At 46.3% G+C, this 17951-nt stretch overlaps 1 protein-coding gene across 4 annotated transcripts in view; it reads left to right on the top strand.

Annotated features, from left to right (window-relative positions):
* Positions 1-14103, top strand: part of RBBP6 (RB binding protein 6, ubiquitin ligase) — a 29058-nt gene extending 14955 nt beyond the window's left edge. For 2 of the 4 annotated variants that reach the window (XM_048320336.1, XM_048320337.1), the window contains 13 exons: positions 1311-1399; positions 1520-1616; positions 2171-2310; positions 3179-3351; positions 4253-4356; positions 4797-5158; positions 5950-6043; positions 6124-6202; positions 6294-6339; positions 7456-7818; positions 8166-8267; positions 9664-11409; positions 12097-14103. In XM_048320336.1, coding sequence (XP_048176293.1) covers positions 1311-1399; positions 1520-1616; positions 2171-2310; positions 3179-3351; positions 4253-4356; positions 4797-5158; positions 5950-6043; positions 6124-6202; positions 6294-6339; positions 7456-7818; positions 8166-8267; positions 9664-11409; positions 12097-13681 — 4980 coding nt within the window. In that variant the 3' untranslated portion in view covers positions 13682-14103. The remainder of the gene's footprint in view (positions 1-1310; positions 1400-1519; positions 1617-2170; positions 2311-3178; positions 3352-4252; positions 4357-4796; positions 5159-5949; positions 6044-6123; positions 6203-6293; positions 6340-7455; positions 7819-8165; positions 8268-9663; positions 11410-12096) is intronic. The other 2 variants (XM_048320338.1, XM_048320339.1) reach the window with 1 other exon arrangement.
* The last annotated feature ends 3848 nt before the right edge of the window (positions 14104-17951 follow it).

Raw genomic sequence — 17951 nt, forward strand, 5'->3', positions numbered from 1 at the left:
CTACACATTTAAGCTTTTGAGGAAATTTAAGTATTTCAGAAAAATGCAGGAAGATGACACCAAGCGGCTCAGCACTGTTACTCCCTCTAACCGCTCAGTGCAGCCCAGCTCAGCACGGAGGCAATGTGTTAACAGTTCTCTGGTGATTATTACTATGTATGAAATGCCATATTTGAATTTTGGTCTATTCCTACTAATGTTTTGTGGCTTTTGGATGTGTTTTGTAAACCGTTTGGGTTCAAACAAATTAGTCAAATATTATCTGTAAAGCTTTCTGTAACTGTTAATGGAAATGATTTCATAGCTGGCGATCCGGATTCTGTTACTGTGGAGAAACACTGTGTATATGAAACAACCATTTAATAAAATGTTGAAACTAGTTGGTTGCTTTTGTGAATGAATGCATACAAAACCAAACTATGAGTGCTTGAGCTGAGTGATAGGTGCTTGAAGGCCCAAGTCATTTACAGTCACTCCCTTAGACCCTGCTTGTATCTGGACTAGTGTGTAATAAAAACATTTGAACAAATGTAACTTAAAAATCGTCTGGCTTCAGTAATTTGAAGATCTAGTTGTGCAGAAGGTTTATATTACAATTTGTGTGTTAAAAGGACATAGTCAACTGGAAAAAAACTGCAGGTTTTGTTCACTGTGGTTAAATCACTTCACAGGAAGAAGTTAGGAGGGGGGAACATGCAGTTTGGACTGCCTGCAGCTCCTGATGATCAAATTTCTGCTGAAAAGAATCTTTTGCCTTGCTGAGGGATTAAGCCTTTCGTCCTTTTAATACTTGTGTGTCTGAAGCTGAGTTTCAGCAAGCAAACCTAACTGCCCCACCTCTGCAGTTCTGTGTCCTTTTAATACTGCAAAATGTAAATAATGCTGCTTGTATCCATCTTAATTCCTTTTCCAGTGGAGAGCTTCTCCTGCATATAGTCTGGAGCTTAAAAATCCTGGATCCAGCGTAAAAATACTGGATATTGTGGTTTATCTACACATAGCTTCAGTCCTCTGAAGGAAATTGGATTGGTTACACAAGTCTTGCTGTAAGGTACAAACAGAGCCTAAGGTTTGAGTGCCCAAGAGTGCTCTTTTCTAGTAGGTTCTCAGGCACATAAACATCATGTCATGGCATAAGGACTCCCCAGACCATCTTCAGTACAAATCTGTTTGGTATAAGCAGCTGCTCTCATGCAAGCTCAGCTAGTGTAGTGCTGCTCTTTACAGGATTGGATGAGTGGTGTTGTCTTGGGCTGTGTGGGCTTAAATGTGTTTCTAATGTGTGTGTCAAATAATTACCTGTTGCACAGACTGCCAATCTGGCTGAAGCCAATGCTTCCGAGGAGGATAAAATAAAAGCTATGATGACACAGTCTGGCCATGAATATGATCCAGTCAAGTAAGTGTTGCTAATGTGAAACTTGTTCTTTGAAATTGATGTGAAAATTGTCCAGATGGTTTGTTTTAAACAAGAGAGACACATTAATCTCTTTTCCTTTTTTTCCCCAAAAACTTGTAGTTACATGAAGAAACCTGTGGGGCCACCTCCACCCTCGTACACCTGTTTTCGCTGTGGCAAACCTGGGCACTACATAAAGAACTGTCCAACTAATGGGGTAAGATTTGGGGGACTTGGAGGGGTGCTCAGTTTTTAATTTTTACCTGGATAGTTACGTAACAAACATGTGAATACTCACAGTAAGAACTGTATCTTTTGGTGTGAAATACAGAGGTCACATGGCAGTGTTGCAAAAGCCTTTGGATTCAAGAAAAAACTGGAATTATAAATGTAAAATTTTATTTTTGCTAGGTCAGAGGCACTAAATACTCCCGTAGATCTTTCTATGTGAAGCATTGTGTATAGCTTGATATATCTCAAAATAAGTTTCTCCAAGTCCTGAATCCAGCTCCCTCTGAACTGCTCTTTGGAGGAGGAGCAGGTTTGGGGGATTTCACCCTTAAGGAACCTGTAGTTAAGCCAAAGAATGTCAGTGAGTTCAAAAGATTGCTCCAGCCTCTGGAACACCCTGGCTGTATTTGTTTAGGGAAAAGAGTATTTTAGTCCAACATGCTAGGTAAGAGGAGGGGGTTAAAAGCTTTTGTGCTTAAAATAGTCACTGAAATCTCATTTTCAGTGTGGGCCTTGAGATATGTGTGTGTTTCTTAACAGGACAAAAATTTCGAGTCTGTTCCCAGAATTAAAAAAAGCACAGGAATTCCAAGAAGTTTTATGATGGAGGTGAAGGACCCCAACACAAAGGGTGCCATGCTGACCAACACTGGGAAATACGCAATTCCAACCATAGATGCGTAAGTATGGGATTGGTTGGACTGATCCAAAAATGGAATGAGAGAAAGCAGGCAGAAATGTGCGAGTGGCGGTGCAGCCACATCGGCCAACATCTGGAATTGTGGGGAGGAAGCGTTGGCACCGTATCTCAACTTTAAAATCCATGCTGCTGCCTGACATTAAAATAAGGGGTCATGCTGCTCACACCCCTGGGAGCTGGTTAAATGTGAGGTGTGCTGAGACTATTTCTGCAGAACATTTCAGCAGGGTTTGTAATTGGGATTGTTCTCTCTGGGAGCTCATTTTGCTTCTAGTTTGTCTTTCAAAGGTTTCATGTAAAGTGTAATAAAGCAGCTGTTGGACTGTGATTCCCTCCCTCAGATGTGAAGCAGGCTCAAGTTTTCCTGTTGCTATAAACTAGGAAAACACTTGTGTGTGCTGAGCACAGTGGCTGTTCTAAAATACACTTGGTAACCCTTCTGATTTTCTCTCCTGGATGTCTTTTTTTGGAAGCTGTAACACAGACTTCTTTCAGTTAGAAAATGTAATTACTGGGAGACCAGCTTTATCCTGATCCTCCAATTTACATTTAGCCTCTGGCAAAGGAGAGCTGGGATTCATTTCACCTGATATGAGCTGTCATACATTTTTCTAGTCTGAACTGATTTCTTAGTTGATCGATGAACAGGATAGTTCAGCAGGAGAATTCCTTCCTCCCTCGTCTTGTGTTAGGGCTATAGAAAAGTAGTTCAAATTGAACAGCTGTGTTTAGGAAGGCTGATGGAGAGGGAGAAGAATTCCACATATTATCTATCTTTGATAAAATTCGAAGCTTGGAAGAGTTTTCCCTTTAACTTTTTTCTTTTGCTTTCCCCACCCTACTTCCAGGGAAGCTTATGCTATAGGAAAGAAGGAGAAGCCTCCCTTTCTACCCGAGGAGCCGTCCTCCTCCTCAGAAGAAGATGATCCTATTCCAGATGAGCTGTTGTGTCTCATTTGTAAGGATATAATGACGGATGCGGTTGTTATTCCCTGCTGTGGAAACAGTTACTGTGATGAATGTAAGTGTTACTGCCAGGTTTGTTCGTTCCAAACAAATTTGATCTTCTGAGAGCAGAAATAGGAGATAAGGAAATTGCTGTGTTAGTTCTATTGAATACTCCAGTGTGTCCTGAACAGGGAAAGACTCTTTGTAGATGGTGAAAAAAAGGCAGAAAGCTTTTTTCACTCCTTAAGTATTTAGTTAAATCCTCTTTACCTGCAGAAGGAAGAGGATGAGGCGAGTGCATATTAGTGCAGGTGGTTGCAGTATTAGATACTGAATGCATTTATTTTGTCCACAGCCCTTTCCCTCACACAGAATTCTGTCTGCAACTTTGGGCACTTACTGCGGTCTACAAAGAACCGAGATTGAGGCATTTCATCCACATTCTTCCCTAGAGCTGGTTAAAACCTTCAGAACTCAAACCTCCTCATGGTTTTTTGAAATGTGTTTTATTCATTAACATGGAATGACTTCTTGCTGTACTAGAGTGGAAAAAAGACCAGCTGAGATGTCACATGCCAGTCTGCTCTGCATCTTTGCGTATTACCACAGTGAAATATTGACCCTCTGCTGTGTGCTAGAAACTTTTGTAGTATTTCAGAATGGTTTGGGTTGGAAGGAACCTTAAACCTCGTCTCATTCCAACCTCCCTGCCATGGTCAGGGAGGCCTTCCACTAGACCAGGTTGCTCCAAGCTCCGTTCAACCTGGCCTTGAACACTTCCAGGGATGCCACAGCTTCTCTGGGCAACCTGTTCCTGTGCCAATTTTTTGCACTACAGAGCATTTACAGCTTCATGCTTTCCATTCAAGACCATATTCCCCCTTTAATCATATGTTTGTTTTTGTAATTAATGAGAACCAAAAAAGTTTGCTCAGTTTGGCTAAAAACTACTTTGATATTCTAATTATTCCCAGGTATTAGAACAGCACTGCTGGAGTCTGAGGAACACACATGCCCTACCTGCCATCAGACAGATGTTTCTCCTGATGCTTTAATCGCCAACAAGTTTCTACGCCAGGTAATGTGGTGACTTTAGCCTGAACTCTTTGTTAGAAAAATCTATTTGTAAAGAGCTGAAAGGGACAAAAATATTAGTTTAGATCTCCTTAAGCAAGGCTGAACTAAACAAGGCTAAGTTTACTTTTCAAATACATTATCTGTTTTTACAGAAGCCTCTGGCTCATTAGAGACCATGTGGCAAGTTTAGGACACACTTCTGTTTAATGGGATGTCCTCACTTTCAAATTGGGTGTTAACAGCAAAGTACTTTTAATCCCGAGACTCTGAGGTACCAGTCATTGATACCAGAGTTTGACAGGGTGTGTTCATAGCTGTGTTGGTTGGGTTTAGAATTAATAGCACTTACAGGAACACAGTGATTTACCTCTAAGGTTGCTTTTGTTCATATTTCTACTGAAGTTTATTATCACCTTTTCAAGCATGTTTCCCTATCTCTAGGCTGTCAACAACTTCAAAAATGAAACTGGCTACACAAAAAGGCTCCGTAAGATTCAGCAGCAGCAGCAGCAACAGCAGCAGCAGCAGCTGCCACCGCCACCACCACCGCCACCGCCCCCCCTGATGCGGCAAACGATAACGCGCAACCTGCAGCCACTGATGCGGCCGGCCATGGCCAGGCAGCAGGACCCGCTCATGATCCCACTGGCCTCCCTGGCTTCCCGCTCCGCCCTCTCATCCTTGGGCCCTGGGCCGTCCATGGCAGCTGGGCTGCCAGTGAATCCGTCTTCTGTGGTTGTCTCTGATCTCCCTCCAGCAGTGTCCCTTTCTCTCCGTGGGGAAAAGCCAGATGGACCTTTTCGGTAAGGAAATGTGGAGATCAACAGGAATATAAAAGAAATCAAAATGCTTAGGTTAGATTTTTCTTGAGCTTCCCATCTAGTACCTTATGTATCATTAATGACAGCTGCAGGTCGTCGTGGAAGTTGTGATTTTGTTTTTACTTGGAATGAGGACACTTTGGTAAGTAGAACCTGTACCTCATGCAAGAATTTTCTTGGCAGTATTTCTGTTTGGTTCTGTTACCAGTCATTCAGCGAAGGTTTGCCCTGAAGGAGGGACTGTTTCTGATTTGAAGTGGCCGGTCATTCCTAGAGTAGCCATTGAGTTCCATCAGACCTCAGTGTGTCATTAATTTCTCTTTAGTACTGAAGAAATAATATTTCCATGCAAAAATCTGTACCAGTGTTAAGGGTTATATCCTTTAATCCTGCTGCCTTGGATGCATGGAGCCACTGTGTCCAGAGGGCTGCCAAGCTCAGCTGTGCCATCAGTACAAGGATCACAATTCAGAGGAGCCTCTAAGGCAGTCTCTGAACCAGCATAGAAACATTTTCTAATGGAATTTCAGTTCTTGTATCTTCCAAATATTTTTCCAGAGAGCTTGCTCTCTGTGTGGCAATATCCAAACAGACTCCTCAGCAGTGCTTCCTCTGGAGCCTGCCAGCTTCACAGGTGTAAATCTGGTGATTATTTTAAAATATTTTTTTCATTAAGTGAAATCAGCCTTTCCTTGGACTTTATATTTCAAAATATGTATTATATTTCACTTCAAAGCAGAGTTTCAATAATAAAAAATGTGTTGTTTTTGTAGCGATGCTGATGCTGTTTTGCCTCCTGCTCTGATGACTGCTGCTGAGCTTTCCAAATCTTCCCCTTTATCAATCAGCAGTTTGTTGGAAGAGAAGGTAAATTTTATTTCAACTCATGCAATGGTTCTTATGTTCTAGTAGAGCTTGTTTTGTGACTGTTTGCATTTATTCCCAAGGGCTATCAGGTTCCTGTACTGAGACAACCAGCGATACCAAGTCTTCTGGGCCCTCAAGGACAATCAATACCCACAACTGGTAAGAAACTACAATTTTAGAATTTCTTCTAAAAAATTGTCTTCAGATAAACTTACTGGGATTTTTTTTTTTCCTGTCCCTGCTGCAACAGGTCATCCAATGAGAGCTGGTGCACTTCGCCGGCCAGGCTGGGAACTGTAAGTATTCAACAGAAATTCAATGTATTACTAGTTGTAACTGGTTAAATTAGTCTGTAACACATCACTTAGACAACAGCTGATTTATAATGAAATAATAGTTGTGGAGAATACAAGTGGTAATTAATTTTCAAATGGCTTAATTTAAATTAGCTTTAACAAAGGGGACCTGTGCTTACAGTGAGATTATTGAAAAATAAAACTCCAGTACATAATTGAAAAGAGGATTCTGAATAATGAACACTTTTTGAGGAAACCAAAATTACATGTAAAAATCAAATGTAATTAAAAGATCGGATGGAAAAGCACCCTTTTGATTACTGACTGAATAGGGCTGAAGAAATTGATTTCCCAGTAGAAATCAGCCTCCAACATTCTTTCTTTAACAACTTAGTTGATACTGATTGAGAAAATTATTGAAAAATTAGAGGCTGTTATTTTTATGACAGTTTTATATTTCTGCAGTTTAGTCATCTCAAAATGCCAACCTGCTTTTTCTCATTGGAGAGAGGAGCCTGTTTATCTGTTATTGCAGTGTCAAATCAGTCCTCATTTGTTAGAGATTTGTTACAGCCAGGTTGTAAGGGTCACTGTTTTTATAAAGTCAGAAAGATAAATCAAAACAAAATCCAGGATCCATCCCCCAGATTATCTAAAATCTCAAATCCACTAAACAAGAAAAAAAGCAGTTCAGAGACAAGAACAGGCCAAATACACAGGAGCTCAGGAAGCAAATGTGGGAGAGCTTAGGAGAGGTCTGAGAGGTGAGTTAATTCCTGTGCAGTGCTTGGAAGCTCGGGACTGTGGAGATCAAAGTGTACCCAGGAGGGGCAGAGGAGCAGTGGGTGCTTGGCTCGTGGGAGATGGGGGTCTCATGGCAGCGTCGCCCACAGTCCCAAAGCTGAGTGTAAGGAGAGAATGCTGAGGGAGCTGCTGGGGCGAGGATGTGCAAGGCAAGTACGAGGCGTCCAGGACTGAGTGTAGTCTCAAGTGACCAGAAAGCCGGAGACCAGTGAGAACCAGGAGTGCTCCCACCGTGCTGCTGCTTCGCTTTCCTCTGTACACTCAGGGCAGGCTGTGACAAACAGTGACACGTGTTTTTGGGTTTCTTTAAAGTTCAAATCGAGGACGCCCGCACAGTGACCGTGCCCAAAGGACTCAGGCCCCATCACTGCCAGCATCAGCACCAGTCTTTGTGCCTGTGCCTCCACCTCCCTTGTATCCTCCACCACCCCATGCACTTCCTCTTCCTCCGGGGGTACCACCACCACAGTTTCCTCCTCAGTTTCCACCTGGGCAGCCTCCATCCGCTGGGTACACTGTCCCCCCTCCCGGATATCCCCCAGCTCCTGCAAACATGTCATCAGCTTGGGTCCCAACAGCAGTGCCAGCGGCTCATTCAAACACCATCCCAACGACACAAGCACCTCCTCTCTCTAGGGAGGAGTTTTACAGAGAGCAACGGAGGCTTAAAGAGGAGTAAGTATTTGGCTCGCTAACGTTGCCTTGTTTTCATGTCTGTATCGGGGGAGCGTATTGGACTGCGGTTACGCTAAAGTGCGTCTGACCTAAGCAAAAGGGACATAGTGTTTCTTCCAGTATACTTTTTCATTGCAGATGGTAAATATGCAAAGCTAAACCAAGACAAATGTAATTCTAAAACTTTTCCTAAAACCTGTAGGAACTGTTTTTGCTTAAATAGGATGTTCACCTTTTGCATTGCATGCAGTAAACATTTTCTCATATTGGCCATGTTTTGTTTCTTGATGTCTTTTGTAATAAAGGTCAAACTATAATTGTAATAAAGGTCAAACTTATTTTAACAGGGAAAAGAAAAAGTCCAAACTTGATGAGTTTACAAATGATTTTGCTAAGGAATTGATGGAATATAAAAAGATTCAAAAGGAGCGTAGGCGTTCGTTTTCCAGGTAACTGCTTTACATGTCCGTAATGGAGAAGCAGATTGTCTAGAGGAATCAGGAGGAGTTCCACTCCACCTCCCTGTCGTTAGATGGATTGGATGATTGAGGGATGAGCAGTGGCAGGAGTGTCATATGCAGGTTATTGACTCCAGTGTGGCAGAGATTGCAGGTGACTGAATTAGCATTAGGCAGCAGGCACTAAGGAGTGTTAAGGGTCTGTTTTGCTAAGGTGTATCTGCAGTGGTGTCCTTCACTGCATGACAGCCCTGAGGAGGCCAGGAACAGAATAGCTGTAAGGGCTGGATTTTCAGTGTCTCGCTATTCTGATTGTAACCAAGCACTCCAAGCAGTTTGGAGGAGATAGGTGAGAGAAATTGTCCTTATTTCTGATTTTTTCCATCTCATGTGGATACATGAGATGTTTGAACCTGGACTGCAGACTGGGGGCTTTCACTTGTTTGTTGACATTGTTAAACTTTTCTTGGGAATTAAAAGCTCAGACTTACTTGTAAGGAAATCTGAAATTGGTGAGGGACTTGGAGAGGAGGAATGATGCTAATGAACTTATGAATCATGTGAAATGATTCATTAAAAAGTAGTAGAAGAAAACCATGAGGGTAGCTGCTGTTTTCTGTCCCCAGAAATCCCTTGGGCAGGAGTAGTTGTTAGCATTGCTGTCAGGAGATTTCCCAGTCATGGCACTGGGGCATGTGACTAGAGACTGAGGTTAGAAGCTTTTAGATGGGATTTTTCCTGGAATGCCATCACTTGCCTTGGCTAGAGCTGGAGGGATGTGCAGGATGTTGGGACACCTGCCTGGCAGTGTGGATTCCACAGGCCTGTCTGTAAGTCCTTTGCAGTATTAGGATAGTGCATACTATCCAAATTCCCAGAAAAGGGTGAAGATAACTAGACCGAGCTGGCGTTTTAACATTGGGCTTTGCTGTCTTCAGGCCAAGTGGTGTTTTCTCAATGTCTGATTCTGCACTGTAGCCACTCAGATTTGCTCTTTTTGCATCTTACTGCAACAAAAATGATTTGCACTGCATGTGGTTGCCAAGTAGTGACAAATGTGCGTGTTCCCGTACCAGTAGAGGCCAGTGTAACCACCTGAAATCTGTCTGTAGCTCTGGTAGCTCATGTGATAGAGTGAGTGGAAGTGGATTGACCCTTCTGTGTGTTCTGACACTAACAAAGCAGCAGCTGTTCTGTCTTGTGAGCAGAAACTTTTACGTGTTACCAAGTTCTTCAATTTGCAGTAGCTTTATGTCAGCAGCTGAAAGAAGCTTTGACATAAGCATGTGGAGAGGAAAGAAAAAGTAAATGTGGGAGGAAAAGATTTGAGGAGAATGACTGTTAGGAATTAACTTCATTTATTTTTTTTGTGTTGTGTTTTTTTAAGGTCCAAGTCACCCTATAGTGCTTCATCTTACTCTAGAAGCTCATATACCTACTCCAAGTCACGCTCAGGTTCGTCGCGCTCCCGCTCCTACTCGCGCTCCTTTAGCCGCTCCCATTCCCGCTCCTACTCGCGGTCGCCGCCGTATCAGAGACGAGGCAAAGGGAAGAGTCGGAACTACCGCTCCCGGTCACGGTCCCACGGCTATCACCGCTCCCGCTCCCGCTCGCCCCCGTACAGGCGCTACCACTCCCGCTCCAGGTCTCCGGTGTTCAGAGGCCAGTCCCCCACCAAACGGACTGTCCCGCAGGGCGAGGCCGAGCGCGAGTACTTCAACCGCTACAGAGAGGTCCCCCCGTATGACATGAAGGCTTACTATGGCCGCTCGGTGGACTTCAGAGACCCCTTTGAGAAGGAGAGATACAGAGAGTGGGAGAGGAACTACAGAGAGTGGTACGAGAAATTTTACAAGGGCTATGCTGTGGGCGCTCAGCCCCGGCCTCCGGTGAACAGAGAGAACTTCTCTCCAGAAAGGTTTGGCCCGCCTGGGACCAGACGAGAGAATTCACCGTATGCTCGGGGACGGAGGGAGGAGTATCCCGCTGGGCAGAGCCACAGGAATCGTAATATAGCTGGAAACTATCCTGAAAAGCCTGGGAGAGAGAGCCATGGCATCAAAGATCCTACAAAATCAAAAGAGAAGGAGGTGGAAAATCCACTGGGAGATGGCAAAGGCAATAAACATAAAAAACACCGAAAGAGAAGAAAAGGGGATGAGAATGAAGGATTTCCCAATGTTGAGCTGTTAGAAGGGGCAAGAAAACCAAGAGAGCCAGTTCCAACAGAAGATGCTAAAGCAGACTCTCTATTCATGCTGCCAAGCAGGGATGATGCCACCCCTGTAAGGGATGAGCCCATGGAAGCAGATTCCATTGCTTTTAAACCAGTGTCTGAAAAGGAGAAAAAGGAGAAGGATAAGCCAAAAGCGAAGATTGAGAAGACAAAGCGGAAAGTTGAAGTGGCGGCTGCTCCGAAGAAAGACAATGTAGCAAAACCAGCTAAAGCTTCCCAGGAAAAGGTAGACCCCGATCGCGAAAAATCTCCTCGAACGGAACCTCCTGTGAAAAAAGTCAAGGAAGAGCTGCCAAAGACAGACAGTGTTAAAACCTCTTCCTCTCAGAAGGATGAGAAGGCTGTTGGTACCCCACGGAAGGCTCATCCCAAAGTGGCAAAGGATCACCCAGAAACCAGACCAGCCAAGGAGGAGAAGGCAAAGAAAGAGCATCCTAAAGAAGCCAAGGTAGAGAAGCCCTCCAGCAAGGAGGATAAGTCAAAAAAACCTGCTGAGAAGAGCAAACTTTCTGATGCCAAACCTGAGAAAAGGAAAAGAAAAGCAGAGGAGAAGGTTGATAAAGAACATGAAGCGGCTTCCACAAAGGCCTCTAAACCCGAAACCGCAGAATTGAAAACATCGCCCAAGGGGAAGGCTGAGCCCGAGGGGGAAAAAGGAGAGTGGACACCAGAAAAGGATAAAGCTGCTTTTCTTAACAACCCGTCCAAAAAGATTAAACTTAACCGAGAAACTGGAAAAAAGATTGTGAGTGGAGAAAATGTGCCACCTGGAAAAGAAGCTGTGGAGAAACCTGAGCCCAGCAGCAGCAAAGTTAAAGCGGAAAAGGCAAAGGGAAAAGCAAGAAGGAAAGTGACGGCAGCTGATGGCGCTAGCTCGACTCTTGTGGATTACACCAGGTACCTCAGCAGTTCTTTTCCTTTTCTTTCTTTCCTCCTCTGTGCCTCCAGTTCTTTATGGTGCCTAATGAAAGGAACAGCTGAATTTGTGCTAAATGAGGGAATAATCCATAATCTTCCTTGTGAAACTGTACTTGGGTCAAACTCTGATGTTGTTAAGGAAAACAAGCAGTTTGTACTACGCAGGAAACTGGTAGGGTTAGTTCATTGGTGATGCAAACTCAAAACATTTAAGACATTTGTTGGAGACTTAAGATAGTGTCTTGGTAGTCTAAAAAGCTTTTAAAATGTCCATTTTTCCAAGGAAGAACACTGGGACATGGGGATAAAACTTTGGCTGTCTGTACCTCTCCATAATTGCTTGCTTTCATGTTGAAAGAAGAATGGATATCTAATTTATCTGCCATTGGGAGAAATAGGACATGGAGGAATTACCAGATCAGACAGTCCCTAATCTGATAATCTTGTGTCTTTGTTAATTAAATATATAGTAGCAAGATACTAAATTAATTGATGGCTCATAATCTCAGCCTGTGGACTCAGCCCTTCTCTTGTCTGTTCCTGTAATTGAACATCCTTAGGAAAAATGCTGAGAATTTAGAATTGAAACACAAGCCAGTTTATAAAATGTTCTCAAAGCTGGCTGTGTGTGCATCCCGTTACTAATGTCTGTGTTTTTCCTCCCAGCACAAGTTCCACTGGGGGAAGCCCTGTAAGGAAGCCTGAGGAGAAGCCAGACACCAAACGAACTGTCATTAAGACCCTGGAGGAGTATAACAATGACATAACAGCCCCTGCTGAGGATGTCATTATCATGATCCAGGTCCCTCAATCCAAGTGGGATAAAGATGACTTTGAGTCTGAAGAGGAAGACATCAAATCCACCACCCAGGTGCCCCCAAGTGTAGGAAAACCTGCCAGTGTTATCAAACCAGTGAGTGCAAAGGCACCAAACCCTCTCAAACACACTGAAAAGGAGACAGAGCCTCTGGAGAAAACACAGAAAGCTGCAAAAGAGGTGAGTTACGAAAGCACCCAACATGATGCCAAGAGTTCAAAAAGTTCCGTGTCAAGTGAAAAAGGCAAAACCAAAGACCGGGATCATTCTTTGTCAGACAAGGACAGTTCTGAGAAGAGGAAGAGCAGTGTTCAGCCAGAAAAAGAGCACTCAGAACGTGCAGCTGAGCAAGGAAATGGAAAAACTATATCTCAATCTTCCAAAGATGGCAGATCTTCAGAGAAACACGATAGTGGCCGTGGCTCCACTGCGAAGGACTTCACTCCCAACCGAGACAAGAAGTCTGACCATGATGGCAGCAGGGAGCATTCGAGTTCCAAGCGCAGGGATGAGAAGAGTGAATCAGCACGGAGGAAAGACTCCCCATCCCGGATCAGAGACTCCACAGCAGTGCAGAAGAGCAAACCGAGAGAGGAGCGTGTGGAGCCGCCCAAAAAGGGCCCTGTGGAGGCCAAGCGGAGCAGCTACAGCCCCCCGCGGGAGCGCAAGCCCACGGAGCACAAGGCTGTGCATGACTCCAAGCGCCCCGCCGAGGAACACAAACCTCCGGATAAAAACCCGGGGAAAGAGAAGGAGAAAGAGAAAGAGAAGCATGTACCAGAAGTCAAGAGCAATAAGGAGAAAGAGCCAAGTGGGAATAAACCACCTGTGAAACAGGACTCGCCAGAAGTTAAAGTGGAAAAGGAGAACGTGGCGGGTCAGAGCGATAAAGGTGCGGCGAAGCCAAAGCCGCCGGTGAGCAGCGCCGCACGCCTCTCGTCTGACCTCACCCGCGAGACCGACGAGGCCGCCTTTGTGCCAGACTACAACGAGAGCGACAGCGAGAGCAATGTGTCTGCAAAGGAAGAGGAGGCCGCAGGGAAAACGCCCAAGGAAGCAAAGGAAAAGGCTGTGGATAAGGTGAAAGAGGAGGCAGCAGTCCCGGCTCCCACCGAGCAGACGGAGGTGGGCAGGAGCCAGAGCCAGAGCAGCCCCAGCGTCAGCCGCAGCCGCAGCCACAGCCCCTCCGAGAGCCAGACACGGAGCCACAGCAGCAGTGCCAGCTCAGGGGAGAGTCAGGACAGCAAGAAAAAGAAGAAAAAGAAAGAGAAGAAGAAGCACAAGAAGCACAAGAAACACAAGAAGCATAAGAAACATGTGGGAAATGAAACAGAATTGGAAAAGAGCCAAAAACACAAACACAAGAAGAAAAAATCGAAGAAGAGCAAAGATAAAGAGAAAGATGACCAAAAAGTGAAATCTGTCACAACATAAACCGACAGATAATGAAAAAATGACTTAATTACTAAGTCATCTGTAAGAATTTTGTTAAAATGTAAACGACTTCAAGCGTTGTAAATAATGACATGAAAGACCCTGTGCTGCACTTAAAATATTGCTGCTTGATTATTTGATTTTTACATCAGAGCTTTATAAAAGTGAACATTTTGTACAGAATTGTGAGTTGTGACCATGTAACATGAAAGGTTTTGCTGGGGCATCTTCTTTTTAACCACCATTAATTAGTTTGGGTGGAGTTTACTGTACTGTGAAGATTTTCACATTTGGGTTTTTTTTAATTGCCTGGCAGAAGCAGCTGGTACCAGTTACCAAACACCGGCGGATGAAATGCAGAATACATTACATCCCTGTTATGTCACTTTTTGATTACAATAAAAAAAGTTTTCAGTAAATGACCAAATGTGAGATTTCCAGTGGGAGTTGCACGTAAGCAGGGAGCATCCCGACCCTTCCCATTCCTGGCAGTGTCCAAGGCCAGGTTGGATGGGGCTTGGAGCAGCCTGGTCTAGTGGAAGGTGTCCCTGCTCAAGGCAGAGGGGTGGGATTGGGTGGGCTTTCAAGTTCTTCCAGCCCAAACTGTTCCAGGATTCTAACAGTAGTGCCAGAGAAAAAGCTTGCTGGGAACTATTGTGTGGGAAAAATAACTTTAAAAGGGGTTTAATTTTTAAAGAACTGGCAGGACCTGCCCTGGTGGAGGGTGAGGTGCTGGCGGTGGTGTGCTGCTCCATGTGCCAAGGAGCTAGGAGTCTGTAGGGTAGAATGTGGGATGTGGCCCCAAAGCTGCAGCCCCTCTTAGAACTGGCACTGACTGCTTAAAGTTACGCGCGAAGCTGTCACGTGGCTGCTTTGTTCCGGTTTGTTTGGAAAGCTGTTGTCCCTTGGGCTTGGAACTGTGTGGTCGTTAAGGTCCCTTCCAGCTGAAACCAGTCGGGAATTTGCCTGCACACGTTTCCCCACAGGGGTTAAACTCCCTGTAATTTGCGTTTTCTCTTCCAATGCTGCTCACCGGGTGTTGATGTGTTAAAGAGAACTTTTTGGTTGATGTTGGATATGGGGGTGACACCTGATGGCCCTGATATGTGGGGCTCTGAAGGGGCAGGACAGGGAAGCCTGGAAAGGCAGGATCCTGCTCTGAGCAGTGACAGGAGAGATAGAAGATGGAAATTATTAGCTGGATAATTTAAAGATGTAATTTTAACAAAGACGTGGCAGTGGGGGTGGTGTTCAGCTATCAAAGCCAGCACGGGGGGGAATGGGTGTGTCATTAAGGGCACGGTAGCCCCATGACTACTGGATTGAGCAGTGACAGCCCTTGGCCGTGGGATTTGCCCAGAGGCTGGCGTGGTAGTGCTGTATGGGGAAGCAGCACTTCCTGCTGGCAAAAAGTGTCACCTTGCAGGGGTGCTGTCCTGAGGGCTGAGCAGCACAGACATGGTAAAATAGGGACATTCATCTTGGTTCTACTGGGGGTGAGCCAGCACCTCAGACATCCTGGGTCAGAGATGGTGCATCCTGAAAGGTAAAACAAGAGCACACCAGCATCACTGCTGGATTTCACTGCCAGGACTTTGCCTTTGTGCCTTTCATGTCAGACCTTCCTGGTGAATTCCAGGTGTTTTCTTCCCAAGAAAAAGCAGATTCCCAGTTCATCTGCTCCCATTTTTTGCTTTCCGGAATGAAAAAGCACAGGTGGGTGACAGTGTTACAGGTGCTTGGTGGGGATTTGCTGTGCGTGGGGCAGGGTGGGAGCGCAGGAAAAGCACCCTCAGAGTCCTCCTTGGCACAGTCTGTGCTTGTGAGGGTGAGGCTGGAAAACAGGATTGATTTTGGACTTCTCCATGTGCTTTGGCCTAATGAAATTGAAAATTCAGGAAACAGGGAAGTGGGATTATTGAGCTGGCATGTGTTAAGTGCTTTATTACTGAGATTCAAGTTAATGAGTAGACTTGCGCTGAAATCAAATTCTGAACTTTTTAGTGGAATAGCTCCATAAACCCAGTAATATGATTATTTTTATATAATCTTGTGCTGGAAAGCTGTTGTTAAAGTCTGTCCTGATGCCCAATTCAACCTGGTGAGTTGTTGAAGAGGTTTCGTGGCATGGCCGTGCTGTGCTGCAGCCCTCTGCCAGTGTTTGCCTCAGGATGGCAGGCAGAGGAGTCTTCTTGGGTGTCAGTCTTTCATTTGGCCTCCCTGTTGTATAATCTTGGACTCTAGTTCAATTAAAAGTGAAATGTTTTGGTGATTCCCAGCCTTATTTTAATTCCCTTCTGTGCAGAATATGCTGTAAATTGATAAAGCTTGAAATCAGGCACGGCAAAGGCAGCACAGGTACTTGGCACTGCCATGTCCAGGGGAGCATCAGGTTAGGAATAACGGGATGGCTTTGGCCAAAATCTGCCTTTGGGGCTGCTTTGGCTAAGGATTTGGTGACTCTCCAAGCATTTACTTGCAGCCCGTCCCCGGGCTTACATGGACCCCGGTGCCCCGGCCTGCCGGCCATCCGGGTGCCGAGTGAACCGCGGTGCCCCTGGGGACAGTCCCGGCTCCGTGGCGAGTGGTGGCACCTTGGCAGACCCGTCGCGGCTGTCTTGATGCACACGACAATGGAGCAACGCCGCTGGGCCGTGCCGGGCTCCTCTGGGCAGCGGCGGCACGGGGAGGGTTTTGGAGGAGGAGGAGGAGGATGGTGATGAAGAGGAAGATGCTGTGCGGAGCTCGGGCAGTTCTGGCATGGTGCTGCCGGGCACGAGGGGACAACGCGTCGCTGCCGAGCCCGTGACCCGGTTTCCCTTCCCACGGAGCGAGGGCTTCGCTCGCAAATTCCAAGCTCTAATCCAGCGCCGCTCCCGCGCCAGGCTGCTGCCAGAGCCCGCCCCGGCGGGTCCCTCCAGACCGGCTCTCCTCCTCTTCGTCCTCCATGGACATGCCCCCGCGAGCTCTGCCAACGCCCGTGCCTTTGAGAGGTAAATGAGAGTTGAGTAATTAGCGATGGTGCATTGAGGGGCGAAATTCCTCGGGTTTTATTCCCATCAGCTCCGCAATCGCTATCGTGGGTCCCGGGCTGGGGATGTAGATGGAGCAGCTCCGGCCGGGTGCCCTCTGCCCCATCACCCTCCGTGGGGCCGGGACAGGATGAGGCTTCGCCAGCGTTTGTCCATCCACTGCGTGTGTGTGTGTCTGTGTGTGCACACGCCGGGGCTGCTGTCACCCTTTTGTGAGCGAAATGGCTGTTTGGTAGCAGCGAGCGAGGGCTCCTTGCCAAGCTGCCTAATTAAGACTAAGCATATGCAGATTCGCCTTGTTTTCGGCTAATGACAGCTGCAAACAGTTATTTGTCGGGCTCGCTGGCGCTGAGTTGGTGACACGAGGCCAGCGACGACTGAGTGATCTGGCCGTGCACAGCGGCACCGCGGCAGAGGGTGTGAGAGGCACCGGCCTCCTGGGGGCTGCTGGGGCTCAGCCCGTGCCCTCGGTGCTCCCCAAGGGACCGCGCAGGTCAGCCCTGCCTCGCAGCCTTGGCATCGCCCCCAGCTCCTTGATTTGGGAGCTGCCAGAGAGGCGATGTTTTGTTTTGTGTTGTTTTGTTTTGCTTTGTTTTGCTTTGTTTTGTTTTGAGCGTTGCCAGCAGCACAGACATATCATGATGTTTTCACAGGAAAACAGATAAAGATGTGTGCAAACGTGGGTGACATTTGTGGTTCCCCAGCCAGCGGCCTTCAGCAATGCTCCGCCAGCTGAGAGGCGAAGCAGAGACCGAGGCGGGAACTCCCTGCCCGCAGCCCTGCCCTGAGGGCAGCTGGCAGCTCTCCAGAATCCCGGGCTTCCTAAGGATGCTCTCAAAAAGAGCGTGTTTTCATTGGTTTATCATTATTGTGATTATGCTGATGGAAGGAGAGAGCCTTGCCCAGCGCGGGAGGCCTGAGCTAACAAAACTCTCTGCACCGCGGATGAAGACACTCCACGTTGTTTAGAGGATGCAGGGAAATGAGGACATGGGGAAAAGTCACCGTGCAGATATAATTAAGTCCTGTTTGACACACATCCTGCTGATGAGCTGTGCCTCAGGGCTGGGATGCTCTGGTGTGTCCCCTGTCCCCACAGCCCGGCAGGAATGGATGTGCTCGGGTCTGGAATCAGAGGATTTGGGGATCCCTCCCTGGCTGTCTGGCCAAGTCCTGTACATCTATTCCAACTGTTTCTGACCCAGGGCACGGGGCAGAGATGGGGACAAGGGCAGCTC

The sequence above is a fragment of the Corvus hawaiiensis genome, chromosome 16 (genome assembly GCF_020740725.1).
Source record: "Corvus hawaiiensis isolate bCorHaw1 chromosome 16, bCorHaw1.pri.cur, whole genome shotgun sequence".
NCBI classification, from domain to species: domain Eukaryota; kingdom Metazoa; phylum Chordata; class Aves; order Passeriformes; family Corvidae; genus Corvus; species Corvus hawaiiensis.